General features: G+C 37.9%; 1 protein-coding gene across 2 annotated transcripts in view; it reads left to right on the forward strand.

The window, feature by feature from the left end:
* Positions 1-25,655, forward strand: part of LOC127810076 (THO complex subunit 2) — a 100,161-nt gene that overhangs the window by 52,704 nt on the left and 21,802 nt on the right. For both annotated transcript variants that reach the window (XM_052349316.1, XM_052349317.1), the window contains exons 19-26: positions 3,612-3,739; positions 9,346-9,442; positions 9,526-9,654; positions 10,698-10,801; positions 11,116-11,296; positions 11,527-11,708; positions 13,970-14,576; positions 14,703-14,807. In XM_052349316.1, the coding sequence (XP_052205276.1) occupies positions 3,612-3,739; positions 9,346-9,442; positions 9,526-9,654; positions 10,698-10,801; positions 11,116-11,296; positions 11,527-11,708; positions 13,970-14,576; positions 14,703-14,807 (1,533 nt within the window). The remainder of the gene's footprint in view (positions 1-3,611; positions 3,740-9,345; positions 9,443-9,525; positions 9,655-10,697; positions 10,802-11,115; positions 11,297-11,526; positions 11,709-13,969; positions 14,577-14,702; positions 14,808-25,655) is intronic.

The following is a 25,655-nucleotide window of genomic DNA, read 5'->3' on the forward strand; positions in this document are numbered from 1 at the left end:
TACTCCAAACATCTTCTATTTTGGAGGTATTTTCTTGCAGAGGGGTGTTTTGAAAAAAATGGTTGATGCTCGATGAAAGAGATATTACACGAGACAATGAATTTTCGGTTAGTGGGGTTATAACATTTATATCCTTGTTGAGTAGGAGAGTAATCAACAAATATGCATTTGAGTGCAGTGTTCTAAAACGCGGCCCGCCAAGGTCGCCTACCACCATTTGACGAAACTTTTTGAAATCAAGATAAGTTTTAGATTTGTCTTTCATTAGGAACACCCATCACACTATTGTGTGATCATTAATAAAAGTGATGAACCATCGTATGTTTGTTAGGTTGGGAGTCCTAGTTGGTCCCCAAATGTCGCTATGAACCAAATGAAATGGTTTTGAAGGTTTATAGGTATGATTAGGATGAGAACTCTTGGTTTACTTTGCAAGGATACAATGTTCACAATAGAAATTCTAAATTTTATTGCTAGAAAGAGAAGAATACAAAACTCTTAAGATACTCTAAGCTAGGATGTTCTAATCGTTGAAGCCATAACATTAATTCAGATCATAGATGTTAAAGGCGCGCCTAGGCGCAAGGCGCCAGTTTGGCGCCTTGACTGGGCTGAGGTGAGGCGTTTTTCAGGAGGCACGCGCCGAGGCGTGAGGCACACCTCATGAAACCAGCTGTCAAGCAGCCCGTTGCCCACCGAAACCAGCTGCCATTCTCGGTTCCGGCCTCCCCTAACGGCCCAAGCCCTCTGCTACCACCATAGCTCTCCTAAAAAATCCACATTTGGGTCTTGTCCCAAATTATCCGGGCCGGGTCAAAATAACGGGCTTCATTCTGGAAATCAAGACATACTTAAACAACTTCTTTATTGATTGTGGACTTGTAATGTTTATTGATTGTGGACTTGTAGTATTTATGTGTTTGTTTAGAACTTTGCATGATGATTGGTACTTGTTTTAGTTTGAGACTTTGAGTTTGAACTTTGATGATGTTTCTAGTTTAGAATTTGCATGATGAATGAATCAACTTTGATGTTGTTAGTTTAGAATTTAAAGATGATGAATCATGAATGATATGTATGTGTTATTATTGATAATTTGATAGTTGTTTATGATTTTACAATATTTTGAGTTTTTTTTTTTTTTCTAAAAGGTGGGCCTTGCCTCATGCGCCTTGCGCCTTGCGCCTCAGGCCCCAGGACCTTTTGCGCCTCGATGTGCTTACCGCCTTTCAGAACTATGATTCAGATTCCAAAACAATAGCTAAGGAGGATTGAATAGATAACCTAAATTTTGTAGGATGGTCAAGTCTTGAAATTTGATAAAGTCCTCTCTTCTCCTTAGCTTTGCCAATCATCCTCCCTGAGGATATGTCCTGAAAAACACAATGAGAGTGAAAAAATGTCACTGAACAATTCCTTTCTTTTGTGATTTTACTTACTGATAGTAGGTTGCATCTTAAATCTAGTACATAAAATATTGAATTTAGGGTTAAGCCTGCTATGTAAGCTGTTCCTCTCCCTTGGGCTAAGGAGGTTTTGCCATCAGCCATAAACACAACAATGCCTTGATCACAAGGTTCATAATTGGATAAAATTTCAAGGGAACCTGTCATGTGGTTTGATGCTCCATTGTCTATGATCCAAAAGTTTGTAGAAAACCTTTGGGAAAGTAGAGAGTGACTGGTATTACTTTGTTTTGCCAAGGACGCCACTGGATTGTTGTCTGCACTTCCAGCGCCATATGCACCTTAGTTTGGCTTAGTAACTATTGTAGGGCCTCCAATTGATCTGTTGTTAGAGAAGCCATAGTTAAATTCCCTTTTTCAGCTTCTACCATGTATGTGGACTGACCTCCCTTTCGTTGATTTCTTAGTTTCCAATTTGCTGGCTTCCCATGTATCTTCCAGCCGGTTTCCCTAGTATGATAGGGCTTATTGCAGTGGTCACGCCACTGCTTATCTTTTTGCATCTCACCTTTAGTTGTGATAGGAAACTTTCCTCAAGATATGTTTAGGGAAGAATTCTGAAGATATACCTTGCTGTTTGAATGACTAGGCAGCATCGCTTTCTTCCTACTCTCCTCTTCTTACTTCAACAAACACCTCTCTCATAGATGGGAAGGGCTTAGTCCCGAGTAATTTGCCTCTTACTTGATCTATTGTCATACTTTCTTCTTGTAATCTCATAGAAGAGATCCATTTCCTGCCATAATTTAGTTAAGGTGTTATAATACTTAGTAACAGAGTTATTACCTTGCTTTGTGGTTCGAATGATATACCAGAGTTGAAAACTTTGGGCTGTGTTTTCAAGATTTGAGTAAATCTCCTTGATAGCCTTCCAAATCTTACTAGTTGTTTTTTGGAATAAATAAGTTCTTCCAATCCTAGGCTCCGTAGAGTTTACCAGCCAAGCCATAACAATAGCATTCTCAGCTTCCCATGCTCCATAAGTTGCTGACTCGGGGTATGGTTTTGCAATCTCCTGTTAGATAGCCTACTTTACCCTTCCCTCGAACTACTAGCATAATTGATTGGGACCTATCTCAGAAGTTGGTTCCATTCAGCTTGTGTAGAGTAATTTGGAGTGAATGACTATCAAGAGCTGTTGGAGTAATTGAAACTTGATTGTTCTTCATTGGAAGAGGATTGGTGGTTGAAGTCTCGCTTGTTGTTAGAATCTCAGCCATTACATGAGCTTAAGAGTCCTATCTGAAATAGAACACTAGCTATCGGATGCCACAAGAACGTGGCTCTGATGCTATGAAGAAACTAGGCAGATGAATTAAGGAATCAAACCACCGTGAATAATTTCATTGATCTGAAAAATATATATACACAAAAGTCCTAAAAAATTTGCTAAAAATCCTCCTAATCTTTCTCCTAACTATTTTCCTAATTTATAGGAGTAGATTACAACAATTTGCTATCTACTTTACAGATTTAGATCACTCAACAATTCGGATAACTTATGACTAAATTATTCTTATTCTACCTTATTTTTCTGCCTGAATTTCCTGATTACACGAAGCTGTAATCCCGAGCCTCTTATAGTTCCTTAGCTTCCTCCAACAGTCTGCAATCCAAGCTTTTCTTGGTCGATTAATTTGAGTCTTTGGAAGCTTTAATGGTTCATATTTGTAGGGAAACTATAGTTAGAAATGATGATTTTTTTTTTTGGTAGAAGTAAAATAAGAATGCTTTTTAGTTTGCCATTCAAGTTTAATGAACAATATGTGGTTTTAATTGGCGAGGAATATTAAATTTGTTCAAGGACTGATGATGACTAGTTGTTTGTCAATTATTTCTATCAGGTGTTCTTCATTGCTGGTGGATCTGTATTTGTTTGTTGTTAAAATGTGGGACTACAGACATATTTTTCTATATATTTGAGCTGATATTCTGCTATAGATATGTTGAACTGCAAATATTTGATTTTTTAACTTACCTATTCTCATTAAAACTATTTACCTATGATTCATCTTTCTTGGGATAGTACTATTGTAGTCCTGTGCTGACCCCACATAGTGGGATAAAGGCTTGGCATGATGTTGTAGTACTATAGTACTCTTTGTCCTTGCTTCTCTTTCACTAACTGCTTGGTTTTGAACGCAGCTTGAGTATGATATTTTGGAGTATGTCGTGATTGAGCGTTTGGCACAAGGTGGGCGTGAGAAGCTGAAAGATGATGGCCTTAATTTGTCAGACTGGCTTCAATCTTTGGCTTCGTTTTGGGGTCACTTGTATGTATTCTTCTCTGTATTCTGCTGCAGTGTTTAAAGTTCATAAGTACTTCACTCTAAGTATTACCGCATTGAAAGTTTAATAGTTGTTGGCTTTTCATTTTTCTTTTAGAAGACTTTCTTATGCATGTTATTTCCATATTATTTGGGGTAATTGGTAGAAACCATGTATGAAGTGTTATGACCAATCAAAGCATGTTTCTAGGTTTTAGTGGTAATTTTATTTTTTTCTGGCTTGCATCTTCTTGCTCTGAGTAAGAATATTCATTTGGTGCTACTTTGTTTTGTTTACTGGTTTTGGCTGTGCAAGGACAACATTATTTATTATAATACGAGGTATGTTAACTGACATGCAAAATGGTAACTCTTAACTATGTAGATTATTTGGTGCATTTAGAATTTAGCCATTCATGGGATGCTTTACCCAGTTTTCTGGGTCGCAGATTAACCCCAGCAAAGGCAGGTTGACTGGAGCTGAGGAAGTTGTGAACATTGCAGATTTTCCTGAGCTCTTTCTTTGATGGGCGATATCACTGCAGCCTTCTAAGTTCACTTTGTCATATGGGGCTGGCATGAGTCAAATAGATGGGGTTCAGTAACTGAGCTTGGCAGATTGTTGTAAGAACAAGTATGGGGGAAAATGGGAATAATGAAGAGTGGTTGTCTAAGGGAGACCACATGATCTTTAGTTTGCTCCAGTAAAAGAAAGGGCTGGGGGGAGAGGTGGTTGATTGATCGTATGCTCCTTTTAAACCTCTCCCCATATGTTTTCTTTTGACATTTTGAAGCTCAAAAGATGAGAACCTCTCCTTTTTTGAAGGATTTGAAGGAGATAATTGATGGGGGGAGAGGTGGTCGGTTGATCATATGCTCCTTTTAAACCTCTCCCCATATGTTTTCTTTTGACATTTTGAAGCTCAAAAGATGATAACCTCTCATTTTTTGAAGGATTTGAAGGAGATAATTGAGCAGTACCTCCTTAGATGGAACCCTTCTCGCACATTAAAAATAGGTGTTCCATGGGAACCTTGCCCTAGACCTGTTAAGATGAAGCCAAAATTTGGTTCCACTGTTCTACGTGGACGGTGCATGTTCTGGAGTTAAAACGAATGATGAACTGCAGAAAGAATAAATCTGGCTGTCTTGGCATCCTCTTGTGCTGGAGAGTTTATAAAGGGACAAAAGTTATACTTCATGATGTTTGACGCTGAGGACACGGTCCCTATAAGAAAGGTGGTGTGGAATCCTTTGATGTTTGTTTCTTACAGTGCCTACCAGATATTTGAGTGATTTCTATTGGACTGCTTAGCTGTGCACTTGGATGTTCTTCTTCTGATTTCCATGTAATTAGGAATCCATCTCCAAGTCAAGTTGCTCCATTAGGTGTTTCGATCTTGTGGCATCTATCTTTTTTCTGATTGTGCATTTCTTTTTAACATTTGACTGGGAATCGCAGAGAAATTGACCCATTTATGTATACATTTTTTTCTGCCCATATAATGTACCTTTGATAAGCTCAGTTGTGTATGCCTACACTTTTGGAGAGTTCTTCCATTTTAAGAAATGGGATCTGATTCCTAATTGTGGCTTGATGAGGGCAAGCTGTTTGGTGGTACTTTGGTAGATTCAAATGTCTGCGGTTTGCAGTAATTTCATTGATGGTGACAACTGATGTACTTCTGCAGCTTATTAAGATAAAGGTTCTGTATGTGTTGCTTCATCATTTACCCGAGTATTTTTGGTTTATAAAGAGTGGGACATGTGAGCTGTTGACGCAAAATTCAAGATCTCTTGTGATGATTCTTGCAAGTTGAAGTTTTGTTGTTTTTGATCTTCATCAACCAAACCTTTTGAGGGCGCCAGTGCTACTTGAATGTACAAGGAATGGGAGGTGGGAGGCTTTTATCAAGTTCTCTTTCCGGTTTCTTATTTTCCATAGATTATCACTTATCATATACATTTCACCCTAATGCTCCAGTCTGTTATGAAACTAGTAGTCCCACTTGGTAGTCTGGGAGGGAGGTTTTTTTTTTTTTTTATCCTTGTTTTTTTTTTTTTTGGGGGGGGGGGGGTGTGCGGACAGACTAAGCAGTGAATGGTTTTAACATTAATGCTAGGCCAGAACTGGCTTAGTCTTACGTGTTTTTTGTTACCTTTCATTTTTATTTCTTTTGTTCATTTAAAAATCCAGGAAAAGGACTTTGTTTTGGTTCCCCCCCCGGAATTTAAATGTGCTAGAGCAGAAATGACATCTCCTTGAATGTGTGGGAATGTAGAGTAAAGTAGTTGTCTTTTTTTCTGGCTAATTTAAATTTCTAATTTTGTTTACCTGATAAGTATGTTGTAAATGGTCATGAAAAGGCTACTCAGGCTTGCATGGAAGATTGGCTCAGTCTGGTTAAAAACCAAAATTTTCCATTCCGTTGACAAATCTGAGTTTTGAAGTGATAATTTGTAATGGGTGAGCTTTACCTAAAGGAAGGCAAAGGAATTAAGAGACCTAGTGTTGTTTTAGACTAGTTACTATCTGTTGTTTGGTTATTAAGTGCACCTGCATTGGCATTGTGTTGTTTAATTTTTTTTATTCATTTTTAATCGTTTATCCTTTTTGTTTTTGGTATTTGTTCATACAGGCTGCAGCCTGACAATGAATGTTAAGATCATCTTGAGTCTATTGGTCTTGGGTTCTTTTGGAGAGGTTGGAAAGGAGTCTGGAAGTACTTTTAAAGGGAATGGCAGGAAGTTGCCCTAAAAAAGTGGATGTATTAATTCTTGATTTATATTTACAATGATGTCAATGTTGTTTCTTTTTTTATTGGGAACAGGGGTGGACATAAATACAAAATATTTTGTTGAGAGTAAAATGATAATATAAAAGATAACGTTAACCCTTTATCTAACAATTTAAATTTTTAAATCAGATGGTGACAATTCAATATAGTATTAAAGCAGGTAAATGTCCTAAGTTTAAACCTCATTGCCAACCCAATATTTAAATTTTTGCATGTGGTTGGACCAGTTATCAGTGAAGTTCAGTCACACATGAGGGGGCATGTTTAGAGTAATATAATAGTGTAAAAAATAATGTTACCCCTCTATCGAATAGCTTAAGCTTTTAAATCAAATGGTGATTAACCATTCAATAGTTTTATATATTTTTTCTGAGTCATTTGTCAAATAATTTCTTTTTGGATTTTAATCGCTAGTGTTCTAATTGATGATTATGAGCCAATGCATTGCTTCTCCTGGTCCTTATTTTCCAGCATGTCATTGGATATGCGAGATTAGTTTTTGTGGGTGCACTTGTTAGGCACTGCTACATGTCACTCTCGCAATCCTTGAACAGGCGCTGCCATACATTTTCAAAAAAGGTTATTCATACTGTTACTGACAGGAACTGTCTTGGTTAAAGGATTTGCACTTTGTGCGTCCATTTTTTTGCATAGGATTAATTTATTGCAAGTCACCTGGGCAGTCCATCTTAGAATATCTCCAGTGGTTTCTCCTTGTCATCTTTGCTGGTTAATTCCTGTTATCTTTTGTGTGCTCTCTGAAGCCTGTCGTACTACCACATAGCCTTGGTATCTCCTTAGGGCTAGTACTGCTTGATATTTGCTTATGGCTTTTCTGTCCAATATTTTCCTAATGGCCTTGGGCATAAGATGGAATTTAAAAGTTTTCTACTCCTTGAATAGGACCCTTGAGACTTGTGGACTGACAGCTAAGGTTAAGGAATTGTTGAGGTGCCTGATCCCTTGAGTAGCACATGACAAATGGGTCTATATTGCAAGGAGGGGGGCATTAAAAGACAAAACTTACTTCTCCTCAAAATCTGGCTCTTGCCATGATGATGTTAAACCCCTAACATGAGTGGAGACTATGGTCCCTAACAGGCTAATCCTTATCTGAAAAGGCTAAGCCCGGCCTAGCCACCCAGAATGTTTCATATTTTATTAGTGCATTGGATTACCCTTTGGAGGATATGCATTTTCCAGGCCTTATGCTTTACCACTCACCTCTCTATAAAAGAGCACAAAACTGTTTTCTTGTAACAAGAAAAAATGGAACTAAAAATCTGCTTGCCTCCCTCTTTCCTATAGTTGTCTTCTTTTCCCAGCTCCTTTTACAAGAGGCCCACATTTCTTCAACAATAGCCATTGTATCCCAGTCTTATTATTAGTTCCCAGTACTACCAATCAATCTTAGATCTGTCAGATTTCAGCTCCATACATCAATTTCTAGTTTCACTGGAACTACTTCTGAAGCCCTTATCTCTGATGTCTGAGGGAATGGAATAATGATTGCACGCTTGATTGTACTACCAATCAATCTTTGTGGTTATAAGGGAATGGAATAATGATTGTACGCTTGATCACATTGTTAAATGCTGAAAATTGTAGGGCTTATATTATATTGTCTGTGCTTCCTTTTTATTTGTTTCTGAAACTAAAAACACAATTTTTTTTTACATGCCGCCATTTTCATAAATTTTTTAGTTTTGCACGACTTCTACTTTTGAAACCAGATAAAAACAATTTTTTGTTTGTTTTCTTAAGTTATGGTTTTTGGGATAAATTTTCTGATAAACAATCTTTGGAATGCGTTTATGCAATGTTCTATGGCAGTTATTTGGTTTATGAATGAGAAGGTAGTTTATGGAACCATGCCAATGCACCTGAACATTTCACATAGCTCTTTTGTTAAATGTGCTTGATAATGCACAATTTGCTGACGTAAGGAACTAAGAAGCGTCCTGCACTTCAACCTAAGGTGACCTGGCAAATGCCAAAGGGAGAACTGACCCTGCAGCCTGCATCATACAGTTTCCAAGTCGTGTTGTTTGGATAATGCATCACACAGTAAACCAATGTCATGTAGGCCATCATGCTGCGTACTAATACTTGCTTATTAGTTATTCCTGTATCATTTATGCTTACTTTTTGTTGATGTAATCTGCTATATCCTTACTAGCACTGTCTCTAATTTTAAATTCTTTGAACTATAAAATAAATGGAGAGGATAAAATAACGTGTTGGTGACATATCTAAGTTTAGTTAAATAATATTAGAATTGGATTAAAAGTTTTTACTAAACGTAAAGTTCAGAGTATGCTATAGAATTCAATGAACAGGATGAGTGGGTTCGGGGGCCAATAAAACTCAATTGACTTTTAAGAATTCTCACTCTATACAACTCAATTGGATTATATGAATTTTTATTACTTGAAACAGTTGTAGCGCTCTCTCTCTCTCTCTCATGTATGTATTTTACGTATGCATTTTTGAGGTACTCCAACAATTTAAGGTTCAATGGTTCCATGTTGGCTCTACTAATGCTATCACTAATTAATGGTCCAGCTGTATAACCAGTATTGTGTTTTCTTTTGCCCTGCTTTGCGTTTGCTTGCTGCATTTTTTTTTTTTTTTGTAGCTAAGTAAAAGACTAAGGTGGGATGAGGAGCGTAGCAACCCCCTCTAGGGGTGACCATAAGGGCCCTTCCATGCTTGCTACATTCTCGATTGATAACATTATGCCTGCAAGAAACAATGTTGTAATCTTTCCATTGTTACTTGGAATTTACCTGTATCTATTGTTATTGTTGATAGGTGCAAGAAATACCCATCAATGGAACTAAGAGGTCTTTTTCAGTACCTTGTTAATCAATTGAAAAAAGGGAATGGAATTGAACTTGTCCTCCTACAGGTATTTTTTGTTGTGTTTCATTATTTGTAATAATGTCTTCTAGCCCCACCACTCAAGAATTTGAACTCCTTTCATTGAAACAGGAGCTTATCCAGCAAATGGCGAATGTGCAATACACAGAGAACATGACTGAGGAGCAGTTAGATTCCATGGCAGGGAGTGACACTCTTCGGTATCAGGCTACATCTTTTGGAATAACCCGAAACAACAAGGTTGGAATGTTTACTTTCTGCAGGCGACATTCCTGTAATTCATAAGTTATTTAAAGATATTATGTTTATAGAAGACAATCTGTTCGTGCATCTATGATTCAAAACATACAGAGGGCTCTATATCTAAACATAAACATGGTACTAGTAGCATGATCCCTCTATGAGAAATACTCTTCTATTTGTTTTTTCATTCAACAATTTAATTCTTAATTTTACAAGAAATATTCTCGTCTATTTGTTCTTTTCATTCAACAATTTAATTCTTAAATTTACACTAAATTATAAAATTAAGTTAAAAGGCTTGATGTACTGTGTTGGTTTCTTACTTAAGTTGTAGAAAACATTTTCTAAGTTCTTGGCCACCTGTTTAGTCATAGAAAACATTTTCAAAGTTCTTAACTCCAATTTTCTATTGAATTGTTGAATTCTAATTAGAAAATGTTTACAACAACTGAATGGGCCCTAAGCTTTTTGAATTTTTGGTAATTTAATATGGTATCAAGGTTTTGGTTCAGTGTGCTATATTGTTTTGTGTTTTGGTGCAACTCAAGTTTAGTCTATACATGTGTAACCATTTGATTGATGCAAGTGGGAGTTTCACAGGCATTGCGGTGTTGGGCTCCTTTCCTGACTTCATATACACCTTTGGTTTTGCCCTTGAAATTTTATTTTAAACAATCTCTCTCAGACCCTGTGGTTCATATCATAGAGGAGGTTTTTGTAATATTAAGGAATAAAAAAAAACCTTTTAACTTAACCTTTCTTCCACCTTAATTTTTTACCTATACCTGTGAGTGTGTTAGGAAGTTTGATATTGTTGGGCCCATTTCCTAACTTAACGTATGCTTTTGTTTTTATTCTTGAAAATTTTGTTTTGAACAATCTTACATGCTCTGTTCAAAACAATCTTTCTCAGACTCCGTTGTTTGATTGCTGGTTCTCGAGTCCATCCAAAATTTATTTCGAATCCATTTTTATGGACACCTTAATACTTGGCATCTTTGTTGGAGTCTTGGTATAATAACGTCCAACTGTCCTTGCAGGCATTGGTCAAATCCACTAACAGGCTAAGGGATTCATTGCTCCCCAAGGACGAACCCAAGTTAGCAGTTCCACTTCTGTTGCTTATTGCCCAACATTGTTCTGTGTAAGCTGTTCATATTCAAACAGAGTCCCTTGGTCTAACATTATTAACTGTCACAACTGGTGCAAAAAAAAGTATTCTTTTTGTTTCAATTTGATTTGAAGAAAAGGAGTATTTACCATGCCAACTGTTTTAATGTCTAGTAATGAGACTTCATTTGTGAATAAGATGGGCCTGCCTCTGTCTTTATCAGTCTATTATTCAGATGGTTAGTCAAGTGCTAGGGAGCTGATGACCTTTGCAGCTCTGCTTGCCATAATTACCAGAGATAGATTATCTAGTGATAGGGGGCTGATAACCATTGCTACTCTTTACAGGGTCCTCATTAATTCTGATGTGCCATACATTAAGATGATCAGTGAGCAGTTTGACAGATGCCATGGAACCCTTCTCCAATATGTTGAATTTCTGTGTAGTGCTGTCACGCCAACAGCAGCATATGCTCTGCTGATTCCACCTCTTGATGAGATTGTACACCGTTACCACCTTGATCCTGAGGTTGGTCTCTCTCTCTCACTCTCTCTAGTTGTTTGAGTGATTTCTTCTAGCTTGTTATATTTGTATTACAGATATAATTAAGAGTCATCACTAATATTTGACTTCATTATTTTTTATGCATTTCACTTCTGGTTCTACAAATCTTACCACTGAGAGTTATACTTTAACAGAGTTTATATTGTGCTTTGACTTCCTTTTCGTGTTGTTTCTACTTTCCTCTCCTTGGCTAGGTGGCTTTTTTAATTTATCGGCCTGTGATGAGGCTCTTCAAGTGCCAGAGTAATTCTGATGTCTTCTGGCCTTTAGATCATGCTGATGCTACCAAGTCTTCCATTTCTGAAAAGGAATCTCACACAGCTGAGTCATCTGGAAAACTGGTTCTGGATCTTGGTCCTTCTCGAAAGTCTATAATGTAATCCTTTTATTTTTTTAATTAATAGATAGCATTGAACTTAGTTCTCCTGTGCTTATTCCTTTTAACTGCTTAGTTTGCATTTTTAGTTTGAAGGTTTGTAGTTTACATTTGTGTACGTGTATACTGATATATGCATTGGATGAAGAAGCATGGGTACTTGGATATGGGACATGGACAAAATGATATGATCATTTTTAAAAGAGAAAAAAAAAAAAAAAAAGACTTGATGTGGGTGTTACATGTAAGATAATAGTAAGGTATATTTTTAATATGTGCACATACAAACAATAAGTATTAGGAAATAAGACTGATTAGAAAGTCTTAATATATATATATATAGAAACCTCGTCATTGGAATTTAAGAGTCTTATTATTAAAATGTTTAAATGAGTCTAGAATTCATGTAGCCGACCCCACATAGTGGGATAAAGGCTGGATATGTTGTTGTTGTTGTTATTATTAAAATGTTTAAAGGAATGACCAATAAATATAAATCTACATTGTTTTAGTTTATAGGTAATTTTTCCCCCTATATTTTAAAAGTATAATATCTTTCTAGTTTGTTTAAGACATGCACAAGTATGATATCACCAAAGCATGAAACAGTCCAGAAGCCTTCATCAATAGGATTTGTATTTTCTTTATCCCTAGTGAGATTCTGGGATTTCTTCTTGTCCCCCCACCCCCTAGAGCCTTTGTTATATTTATAGTAGATGATGATTTTTGCATATTAAAGGTGCACTGAATTCGTTTTCCGGGGAGGGGAAGCCCCCATTTTAAACCCCCTTATATGCTTTCTAAATTTAAAAAAAGCTTGGTGTGTGTGTGTGTGTTTGGCCGGGGGGGGGGGGGGGGGGGGGGGTAAGATTTGGGGAGCTGCCCTCCTTGGCAGAACAAATTTGGTACACCTTTTTGGCGCAAATATCAGTGTCTATTTGTTGCTTATACCTTTTCATTTATGCTGTGATTCTAATTATTAACTGATCACCATGCAAGATTTCACCAAAGCAGGAACCCATCCAGCAGCCTTGGGCACTACAAGTTCTATTCCTCTGTACCTAGTGATTTTATGGGCTCTCTCTCTCTTTCACACACACACCCCGTGTGCACACTCACAAAGAGAGACAGAGAGCCTCCAACTTATATTATGAAATAAATTCTCATGTCTTTTGCTCTTTTAGCCTTCGTTGCCCCTTGAGCATGCACATGTCTAAGCTCATCCTTTTTATTAGTAAGGTTACTTGCAGTCATGGCTGACATCCTGGGAAGGTGTCCTATCCAAATGCTGCTATGAAGGATGTTTCTTGCCAAGCTGGTTGGCTGCACTCGGGAACTGGTTGATAATCCCAATCTCAACTTTTCATGATTGTCAGAATATGCAAGTCTGTTCAGCTCTATTATAGGATTATAGAAGCACATAGCGTGTTTTTTTTTGGGACACATGACCTATTGCAGATCGATGAAGTATTTGGTAGTGAAAAATAATGAGACACGTTTGGGACGGTGTTTGAGGTGCACCAGAAAGTGTTACAGTGTCTAAAGATGTGTGGCATTGATGCATTTGTAACTGTTTTGGTTAGATTTTGGACAAGTATTAGACATTCATTTGTAAGTGTTCAATGTGTATAGATAACCAACTTGATATGGCACTCCTGTGGAATTGTATGTGCTTCTTCGATGCAGTGTATATATTTGTCTGTGTATGTGCATGTCTGTAATAAATACCAACATATGCAAAATATTTGCATAATTTGGAAGATGTTAAGGTGGATGTGCTGGCCATATAAAAAGAATATGACACACCTATTGAAACAATTTAATAAGGTTGGAGTGTGGCACCTGTTGAAGATAAGAGGATGCAATTGGGATGGTTTGAACATGTGAAAAGAAGACCAATAGACACACCATTGAGGCAAGTGGATTGAATGAAAAAAGTTTGTAGCAAAATAGGTATGAGGGTGACTAGAAAAGACTCGGTGGGAAAGCTTTAAACAGGATATAGAATACAATAGCCTTACAAAAGATATAGCGATGGATAGAGATGGCTAGAAAGATTGAAGTCATGTAGCTGACCCACCTAGTGGGATCAAGGCTTTGGATTGTTGTTGTTATGTGCAAGTCTGTATTGTAGTTGAGGCAATGTTATTGGAAGACGCTAACTTTGATTAAATAGATTCTAAACTTCTTTATGTATCTGTTTTCTAGTTTTAACTAGCCATTTTGTTTTGCTTTTCAAGAAATTTATACTTTCTATGCAGGTGGTCTGATCTTCTTGAGACTGTTAGGACTATGTTGCCTGCAAAAGCTTGGAACAGCCTTTCTCCAGATCTATATGCCACTTTCTGGGGTCTTACACTTTATGATCTTTATGTTCCTAGAAGTCGCTATGAGTCTGAAATGACCAAGCAGCATGCTGCTCTTAAAGCTCTGGAAGAACTCTCTGATAATTCGAGTTCAGCAATAACGAAGAGGAAGAAGGACAAGGAAAGAATTCAAGAATCTTTGGATCGTCTCATGAGTGAACTCCAGAAGCATGAAGAACATGTTTCATCTGTTCATAGTCGTCTTGCTCGTGAGAAGGACAAGTGGTTGAGTTCCTGCCTAGATACCTTGAAGATTAACATGGAGTTCCTCCAGCGCTGTATTTTTCCACGCTGTACTTTCAGTATGCCTGACGCGGTTTACTGTGCCATGTTTGTACATACTCTTCATTCTCTAGGGACTCCATTTTTCAACACTGTCAACCACATTGATGCTCTGATATGTAAAACCTTACAACCAATGATATGCTGCTGCACTGAGTATGAAGTAGGCCGACTTGGGAGGTTTTTATATGAGACATTGAAGATAGCTTACCACTGGAAGGTGACTGCCCATTTCCCTTGCTTTTATTTAGTGTTATCCAATCATAGTTAGGTTGGCAATGGTAATTGGCCTCTTCATTTGATTTTCTGAAAGATTGTTTGCGTTGAATTGTGCATTACTCTGCAGAGTGATGAATCAATATATGAACGTGAATGTGGAAACATGCCAGGTTTTGCTGTCTACTATAGATATCCAAACAGCCAGCGTGTGACTTATGGTCAATTTATTAAGGTGAGTTTATTAACATATTGGTGCTGCATAGTTGGTTGTCATGCTGTAATTATTTCTGATTGCAAATTTCAGGGGATCTATTGTTCTGTTATTTGTATTTGGGTCTTGCTAAGTGGTTGCTGCTCCCTACTTTTTCTTTGTGGTAATGCCACATAAGTGCTTTTTATTGTCTGAATTTTATTGCTCTATTTTTGTCTCGTGTGCTGTCACCTCTATATTTTTGAGAAAGATCGCTGTTTTTTCTGCTATGACTTTGTTATGCATTCCTTGCTTTTTGTGCCCCCCACCTCGCCCCCAAACAAACCCCCCCCCCCCCCCCACCCCCCCCAAAAAAAAAAAAAAAAAAATTCTCCCCACCTTAAACCGTATGATGCTCATTGCTAGATTTTTATGTTGGACTTGCTAGATTATGGAAATTCAGTCGTGTAGGTTGGACTGTCACATTATGTTGATTGAAAAATGTAGCATCTTTTCTTGTACTATTTTTTTCTTTACTGTATTAATGTGATTTTTAGATTTGGTATTTTTAGCCATATGATTGATATTTTTAGAATGAACTATGCATTTAAACCTCCAATCCCAACAGTTTTCACAGCTTCCTTCTGCTTCAGATTCAGAATTCATGTATACCAAGTCCTTTAAGTAGGATTGGTTTTAGGTTGCTTCTCAGACTGATGTACTAGGCTTGTAACTTTCATTCTATTGCATTTTTTGTTTATTTTACTTTATTCCTGGTGTTTCAACCACAAAAAACTACTGTTCAAGAAGATGGAGCAAATTTTCTACAGTTCTATCGATAATCAGCTGAAAGTGCAGCAAATCGATGAATAATTACAGTGAATTTTAATTATATGAATTTATACTCAATAGCTATGTTACTGGTACAATAAGCTAAGGGCTGTTGTTAAATGTTGGTCCTGGCTTGGATTGGTACACTGATATCATTCTTTTAGTGTTATGAGGTTATGTACAGCAAGTTTGGGATGTGATTATAATCAATAAGAAGCATGAAAGATAGTCTCTTTATAACTTTCCCTGAACATTTAGTCATTGCAATTAGGTGCAAAGTGACCAAAGAATGAGAAAATATCTCATTGGGTGGTTTTTTTTGTTAAGTTTGATGAGTGAGGACAAGTGGATACTATTGCCATGCAATACCTACTGAGTAAATTTCAAAATTTGAAGATTATCTATTAAATATGTGTTAAGTGACGTCGTGCCCTCCCTTTTCTATTTTGTAGGAGGTGGTGAAAAGATAGAACATGGGGTTCAGATTTTGATTCCTATATTCACAATTGTGTTAAGAACTTTATCAATTCAATTACTTCTCTTGCTTTATTACTTGGATCTAACAGGTCTTCATGATAAGATGTTCTCAAAAGTATCATGATTGTGCCCTACCATAGGTGCAGATCATGGCTTTGATTCATCTCAAATCAATTATTGACGCAGTTATAGCTAATCTTTGGCTATTCTAGGATAACACAAGAACTTTCAGGATGAGACCATGTGACTTAGTTCTGCATTTCCAACCATGAATTCCCCATACTTTCTTTTTTACTGGAATCAGGACTGGCTGAACCTCTATTGTTGCTGTTAGAGATGTGGAACTTGATTTGATTTATGACACCTATGTTGAGCTGGCACAGGGGTCTTGCTGGCAGCGCCCCTTGTGGGGGCTTGGGGGCGGAGTGCCCGGACCCTAAACAGGAAATTGCTTCCGAAACTTAAACAAACTAGGAATTCTATTCAAATTAGGAGTTCTATTTGCCCTAATTTTTGTCTATAAATACGTGGGCATAATTATTGGAATTGTAATGTTCTCAAATGGTGAAAAACACCTAGTGTGCCGTGGACATAGGCATTCTTTGCCAAACCATATAAATTTTGTCTTTTGTGAGTGCAATTTTGTTCCAAGTTTTTTTTTTTTTTTCTTTTTTTTTTTTTATGGTTTGATTTGTTCCCTAACAGACAACCATGTTTCAAGTGTAACACTAAAAACTTTTTGACTCTTTTGAGTCTATGTATAGAATCTGGATTATTGTTTGAAGGAGGTTGTTAAAAGAAATATGGGAAATATATTGTCTTGAGTTATATGACCATATTGTTGACAATAGAGAGTACTTATAGACAATTAAAGATAAATTTAATCTAAAATTAAACCTAAAACTGATATGATATGATTTGGATATGAGCTGATTTGATTCTTATATGATGATTTTCTTTAAAATCCCTCCTCAAACTCAAGAAGCTAAGAAATTAGCTAAATTGAGTTTTGAATTCCAATTCATGAAAGCACCCAGGTTGATGAATTAGTAGCTATGCACTGATTTAGACATCATGACGGATGGTTGCTCTGGCTGGAGAAAGCAACAACAATATGGCTGGTGAGAGGCACAAGTGGAAATATGTGTGGCTGATACAAGGCACAATCGGAAAGGTAGATGGTCGGAGAGAGTTGGAAAGATGTGTGGCTGGAAAGAAGTGATTAATCCGGACATCACTTGAAAAAGTAGTGAAGTGGCAGCTTGAACAATGGTGTAACAGAGGATGAAGTAGCATTGTAATGATTTTTGTATAGCAATAATGTTTCTAAATTAGATGATGCCATTTGTCCTTGACAAAAGCCTGGCAATTGAATTTTACTGTCTCACGAAGGAGGGGACCTGATTCAATAGATAGCAAATACCATGTGTTTTGATGAAGAAGACCAGACCAGATCAGATCGTCTGATGCATGTATAGAGGTGTCACTAAGCAGCTGCATACGATGGATCTCCAGCATTGGTGACAAGGACTCAATGGTCGTGAGGGAGACGATGACCCAATGTCAGGTTGCTGTCCAAATTGAAGATGACTTGGCTGAGAGAGGGTTGAGATGAGTGACCAATGAGGCAAGAGCAGTTGAGCAGCAGCCATGCTACCGAAGATGACTGGAGCTTGAGAATGGGGGCAGATCTGGGTAAAGACCCTTTCCTTGTCGAGGTGGGCGGAGACAGATCTGGGTGTTTTCTTTGTTGTCTTGATATCTGCAGCGGAGATGACATGATTGGTGTCAATCGGTTTTCGAGAAGATGATGCAGCCGCTGAAACTCATGGATGAAGGAAACCCACTGGAGAAGGAGAGAGTTGGAGGGATAAGTGGCTGCAATGGGAGAAAGAAGATGATGCAGCCACTGAAACTCATTGACGAAGGAAACCCACTAGGGAAGGATAGAGTTGGAGGGATAAGGGTGACGCAGCGTGTAGCGTGGGTGTGAAAAAAATACACCAAAATAAACCCTTGAAAGAACAAACTTCAATGACCGAATTTTGACTTTCAAGAAGACGCAAAAACAAGACTTGTTTTGCTAAGAAAATCCAAATAGGTTGCTGAAATTTGTATTGAGAAAACTTGATTAGAACCCCTAACTTCTGGATATATTTATAGTGTTTAGCTAATCCAAATCCATCTAATATTCGTAACTAAAATTCAACTAGAATCCTAATAAAAATAAATCCTAACTAAAAGTCAACTAGAATTCTAATAGAAATAAATTCTAAATAAAATTCAACTAGAATCCTAATAAAAATAAAACCCTAGTCAAACATGAAGTAGAATCCTAAATCAAGTAGAAATACGAAATAAAATCCTAAATTAAGTAGAAACACGAAGTAGATTCTTAAATCAAGTAGAATTCTAAAACATATGAAGTATTAAAATATTGTTCTGGCGCTACTATTTTGGTGATACTGTTTCGGTTTAGTCGGGTCGGCCTTGGGTCGGGTTTTGATTGGTGACCGCATTGTTCACCTTCACTTGAGAAAAAATTTGACCTCGAATTTTGATCCGAGTAGGACAAATCCACTTCCAACAAGTACAAAGAAAGATTAGCCACATTGAATCTTTGAAAATATCCATATGATTAGGCAAATCCACAACATAAGCATTATCATTGATTTTCTTTGTAATCTTGTAAGGACTATACTTCTTATTTGTGCAACTTTGCTTGACATCTTCTTGAACTGCTTGAACTTTTCTGCTAAGGGAACATAAACAAAGACATTCCTTCCCCTCTTAGCCCTATCTTCGTTTGCATGGGTCCAACCATCACCATGTTTATTGCCCACTGCCTCCATTGTATTATTATTGTTAGATTGAGGACGTTGAACATTCGATCTTGAGCGCTTCTCTAATCTGGTAGATCTTATCACATGTCTTTCTCTTCTCATCAGTTTTCTTGATTTTGATTCCTCAACATCTTTCGAATTCATCTGTAGATTTTTCTTGCCTGGACAAGCATTCTTTTGCAACTGTTTCGAATAGAGGCTTATTCCATAACTACCAGCAGTCTCTCCATCACTTAAAATATTGATGCTTGTATCCTCCTTTGGTCCAAGCACTTGATCAGCTATAGTGGTAGTTGCTACAACATTCTTAATTTCGGAATCTAATTTCAGATTAGTACCGGAAGCAGTTGTACTACCCGAGTTAACTAGCCTAGGAGATCCAACACCCTTATCCACAAAGAGAACCCAGTGACCATCTTGCTTTTGTAATTGCAAATGTGAATATGTTCCTATTGCCTTCTATTTGACCATGTCATAGCCTGAATAAACTGTAGAAGGATCTGCTACTATGACCTCCATCTCTTTTACAATTGCAAGTCGATCTAAAGAAACACCACTATCCTTGGATTGTGAAGCAGTGCCTGAGCCATCGGGATTGGAAAATACCTCAGTATGAGTCTAACAACTTTGGAGTTTCTGTCATGTTAGCAACATAAACCAAACCTGAGTTTGGAAATGTTGAGGTTGTTGGGACAACATAATGTTCACGATCAAGCTCCAGACTCGTCGAAAAGCCATTCTTTAGTTTATACTCATTGTTTTCCCGATGGTTGTGTTGCTGGACATTCCTCCTAACCCCTCTACCACTAGGGTTGGCTATCATACGACCAAAATCATCCTCATCGTCACTATCATCAATGATTGATCTTCTAGGATTAATGAGGACATGATTAATGGCTGGTCTTCCCGGTTTAACGTAGCCAGCTTGATTCACGCCATTAGTTCGGTTCCGATTATCCTTAACTCGTTGTAAAATGCTCCATTGGTTACGGATTCGTTCTAATTGATGCTGCATTGTACGAGTTATTTTCGGTTAATCTTTGATTGCTCTCAAAACTGCGGGCAGCCCTCGATTAGCGTCACGAGATTGGTTGTTGTTATCTTCAAGATTGGCCATTTGATTGGTTGATGAACTACTCTGATACCACCTGACGCAACGTGTTGCGTGGGTGTGAAAAAGACACAGCAAAATAAACCCTTAAAAGAACAAACTTCAATGATCGAAGCTTGGCTTTCAAGAAGATGCGAAAACAAGACTTATTTTGCTAAGAAAACCCAAATAGGTTGCTGAAATTTGTATTGAGAAAACTTGATTACATTCCCTAACTTCTAGATATATTTATAGTGTTTGGCTAATCCAAATCCATCTAATATTTGTAACTAAAATTCAACTAGAATTCTAATAAAAATAAATCCTAAGTAAAAGTCAACTAGAATTCTAATAGAAATAAATTCTAAATAAAATTCAACTAGAGTCCTAATAAAAATAAAACCCTAGTCAAACATGAAGTAGAATCCTAAATCAAGTAAGATTCTAAAGCATATGAAGTATTAAAATATTGTTCTGACGCTACTATTCCGTTGATACTATTTCGGTTTGGTTTAGTTTGGTCGGGTCGGCCTTGGGTCAGGTCTTGATTGGTGACCGCATCAATGGGAGAAAGAAGACGATGATGATTGTGCATCATGGGAAGGCAGTGGTGACAGACAGCTGCTTAGTGGTTCAGCTGTTCAGTCATAACCAGAGTGGCCAAATCTAGTCAGGGCAGCAAGAGAAGCAATGACCCAGCAGCAATGTGGCCAGACAGAAAGAGTCTGGGCAGCAGCTGGAGGCTTCTTTAATGGCAGCAACCGGGTCCACGGAAGAGACTCCTAGTTTTGTCTGCGAGCAGCACTGAATGGAGAACTGATATTGGTATTGATGTTGGAGTACGATGATGGAGACTTTTGAGCAGCGGCAATCTTGAGAAATGGGCTTGATAGGAACCTGATTGAAATATCAAGCACTAAGTAGAAATTGAAAGCCGAGACACTAGGGAGCAAACGAAATGCATTGAAACTAAGTTGGAATGAAACGAACACACAGAGGAAACTGGGTTTGTTCATATTCAGTCTCGTGTTTGAGAAAACATAAGACTCAGAACACAAATCAACAAGACTCTGATGCCATGTTAAAAAAAAAATATGGGAAATGTACTTTATTAAATTCTATGGGAATATTGTTGACAATACAGAGTACTTACAGACAATTAACAAGATAAGACCTAACCAGAATAAAGATAAATCTAATCTAAAATTAAACTTAAAACTGATATGATATGATATGATCTGATTTGATTCTTATATGATGATTATCTTTATCAGTTGTTGAAGTAACTTCTGACAGACTGGGAATTCAAATTAATTGTAGGTATGAAATAATTTGCAGGATTGGACAAGAATCTTAATTCATTGTAAATGTAACTGAGGGTGTTAACCTTAGGACTCTTAGATTACACCCTTAGGCGAGAAAACCCTCACATAAACCCTCTTAAACACTCTCGGATGCAATGTAAATGTAAGAACATAAAACTGAACAACAGAAACGAAAATAACTGAATTTAAAAGATCAAACCAAACAGCATTAGGCGCAAATTTATCCTGGTTCGGAATGCCTTTGGCAATCCTACATCCAGCCTTCAAACACCCACCAAGAGCAACCTCTTATTAGGATGAAACTGATCAGTACAAAGCCCAAGCCCTCTCTCAACCCTATTGCTCAAGTACAACCCTTGTTCACTCCAAGAAAACTCAAGAACACAATACACATGCCTCACTTTCTCTAGAACAAAGAATACTCACAATAAAAACAGAGAACTTGACAAGAGAAAGGAGTTATTAGACTGCTGCCTTGCCCTCTTATTTATAGAGGAGGCAGACACACTTAGGCAACTAACTAACTTGGGAAAATTACATATTAACCCCAACAAAATGTATTAATTACACTTAATCCCTAGCTGCCTAATTTCTTCAGCCAAGACTACTCCTTCATGCTCCTTCCGGTTTTGCTATATTCTAGGACAAAACTCGAGGCAAACTTCAACAGAGGGGCTATTTATTTATTTGTTTTCAAATGTCAGGATTCACTGACTGTCTTCTGGTCAGATTTGATATTTTTGAATAAAGAGCTCTTATATGGGCATTCATTATATATGTTTATTTTTTTCTTTTTTATTTCCCTTCTTAGCTTCCCACAACCCCCAGCCTCACCCCAAGCTTGGTGGAAGTACTATTTTCGTTGTTTATGATTTTGAGACTGACTGCACATGGGGATTATGACTAGGTTCATTCTTTTACTTTAACGTGACTCAGTTCTCGTATCTATTTTTGGTTATATATGGATACGGGCATTAATTTTCCGTGTTAAATTTATTATTTTAACCTTGAAGAATTTGATAACTTTAGTGGCTAGTACAATAAGAATCGCTATACAAACTGTCTTAACATGATGTTATGGACTTCATTATTTTCTGTACTTTTAAGAATCTTTTTCCTGTTCTCTTTGCTGTTAGCTCTTTTTTTCTTTCTGTTTGTTCTTTGGGGTAAAAGCTTTGGGTAGATACCTCATTGGATGATTTGGGGCAAACTGATCCTGGATTTTGGTTATCATTTGCTTCCCAATTGTATTTTCCTGTTGTCAATGAGCTTTTAAGCACATAGTTTCTGTTAGAATTATTAGTATAATTGTATTTATTGCAATTGTTGTATGTGTGTGTTTTATTTGTAATTAGATTAAGCCCATAGATTAAGCCCGTAGGTGTTTAAGGCCCATTATGCCTATTATAAATAACAAGTCAAGAGAGGCTAATCTTATAGGTTTTTCTCTCATAGTTATTTTCTCACATGGTATCAGAACCACCAGTGAGAAAAACCCTAACCATCGCTGTGTATCTTTTTCCAGCAACCTTCAAACCCTAGTCGTCACCGTCACTGCCCATGCCAGAACACCATTGTTCGGCTACCACTTGCTAACATCACCACCAGTCTAGGGTTTGCTGCCATCAAATCGGCTGACCGCCAAAGTCCCACCGCTGATGGACCACCCACGCGTCGTCGCCACGCGTTGCCTCTGCCTCTGCCTCCACGCGCCGACTCGTCCGCTGGTCATTTTTCTCTGGCTTCTCTAGATCTAATCTTTGACGGCCCCTCAAGCTATTTCCAATGTCAAAGTCTTCGTCATGTCTGATCTTAGTGACGAGGTTTCTACCGGCGCTACTACTGCTTCGGCATCTGTTGCCCCTGCTGCCCCTCAATCCTTTACTGTCTCGAATCTTGAGACAACCAATATTACTACTGTCAAGTTGATAAGGTCTGCCAATTACCTCTCATGGGCAGTCTCTGTCAAAATGTGATTCAAAGGGCAAGGCCAAGCAGATCATCTTACCACAAAGGCTAAAAGTGTGCCAGAAGCTAATCGGGCTAGGTGGGAACAAGTTGATACCCAATTATGTAGCCTCCTATGGCAGTCTATTGATTCGGCCATCATGCAGCTCTTTTGCCCTTTTGAAACTTGTGTTGATGTGTGGAAGGAAGCTAAAGAGTGTTATACAAACGACATCTAACGTTTGTACATTGTGATCTTTAATATCAAGAATCTCAAGCAGGAGTCGTCCATGGAATCTTATCTGGGGTAGGTTCGGGCTCTTATGCAAGAATTTGATGCTCTTCATCCTCTTACTTCGACCCGCATCGAACATATTGCTTAACAAGAGAAGTTTTTTATGGTTATTGCTCTCTCTGGCCTAAAACCAGAGTTTGACGCCATTAGACATCAAATCTTGACCAGTTCCGCTAGTCCTACCATGAAGGACTCTTTTAAAAGGTTGTTGAATATGACAGGTGCGCATGGTATTTTCTCTTCTTCTCATGTTGTTCCTCCAGCTGAATCTTCAGCTCTTGTGTCTCAGGTTTCCACCTTAGGAGGAAATAGAGGACGCAATAATAGTCGCCCACGTCCATAGTGTACCTTTTGTAAGAAACTGGGTCATCTTGAGGACAAATGCTGCAAGAAACATGGTCGGCTAACTGCTCCACCTACATCATCTATCTACTAGTGCAACTCATGTATTTCAGAGCAATCCTAGTCTTGTTCAATCTCCACCAGGTTCGCACTTGGTACCTATGTCTGTAGCTGAGTATGATGCATTCCTGAAGTTCCAGGCCGCTCAACAGTCTCATCCTAGAAATCCCGTTGCTTGTGTTGCTCGAGGCTCATCTGTTGGTCCTTGGATTATAGATTCTGGCGCCACTGTCTATATGTGTGGTAATGAATTTCTTTTCTCCTCACTTACATATTCTAATACCTTGCCTACTGTTACCCTGATTGATGGTACCAAAACTGCAGTTAAAGGGATCGACCAAATCACACCCACCTTGTCTTTCTCTTTAAATTATGTTTTATATGTTCCTGATAGTCCTTTTAATTTGATTTCAGATAGCCAACTCACCAAATCTCTTTACTATTCTGTTTGTTATCTTTACTCTCACCTGTGTTTGTGTTCAGGACTAGGGTACGGGGCAAAAAATTGGTGTCGGGTGTGAGTCACAGGGCCACTATCATCTTTCTGTGCCTAGTTCGCCGGTAGCTTGCACCAATGCCGCTTCCCCAGATCTTCTCCACTATCATCTCGGTCATCCTTGTCTCTCCAAACTAAAGAAATTAGTTCCTAGTTTGTTGGCATTGTCCATGTTTAATTGTGAGTCATGTCAGCGTGATAAACACACTCGTAATTCTTTTTCTCGTCAGGTCAATAATAGGGCTGAGATTCCCTTTTCCCTTGTCCACTTTGATGTATCCCAAAGTGGGTCCTGATGGGCAGGTGGAACGTCTTAAAGCCCGCTTGGCTGCCAAAGGCATTACCCAAATCTATGGGCTGAATTACAATAATATCTTCTCTCATGTTGCAAAAATGGCATATGTTCACCTTTTTCTCTCTCTAGTTGCCACGCGTCATTGGTCACTCTATTAGCTCAATATTAAAAATGTCTTTCTTCATGGTGATTTGCAGAAAAAGATATATATGGAGCAACCACCTTGTTTTGTTGCTTAGGGGGAGCCCAATGTAGTCTGAAAATTGAAAAACTCTCTCTATGGTCTGAAACAATCTTCACGAGCGTGGTTTGGCAAGTTCAGCACTGTGGTTCAAACCTTTAGTCTCACTCGATGTGAAGCTGATCATTCGGTTTTCTATCGCCATTTTTCTTCCTTATGTATCTACTTTGTTGTTTATGTAGATGACATTGTTATCATAGGAAATGATCAGGTTGGAATACAAAAGCTGAAGGAGCATCTACATCAGCACTTTCAGACCAAAGACCTAGGCCGACTTTGGTATTCCTTGGGTATTGAAGTTGCTCAATCAGGAGATGGTATCTCAATTTCTCAGAGAAAGTATGCCCTTGACATCTTAGAAAAAACTGGTATAGTGAACTGCAAACCAGTTGACACTCCAATGAATTCGAATGTCCGACTCTTGTCGGGATAGGGGGAGATTCAGATCCTGGAAGATATAGGCGACTGGTAGGCAAGTTGAACTATCTCACAATCACTCGTCCTGATATTTCTTTTGCTGTGAGTGTAGTTAGTTAGTTCCTCAGTTCTCCATGTGATTCTCACTGGGATGTAGTTATCCAGATTCTAAGATATATCAAAGGAGTGCCAAGTAAATGTTACTCTATGAGGATAAGGGACACGCAGATA

Source organism: Diospyros lotus, chromosome 9 (assembly GCF_014633365.1).
Source record: "Diospyros lotus cultivar Yz01 chromosome 9, ASM1463336v1, whole genome shotgun sequence".
Classification (NCBI taxonomy): domain Eukaryota; kingdom Viridiplantae; phylum Streptophyta; class Magnoliopsida; order Ericales; family Ebenaceae; genus Diospyros; species Diospyros lotus.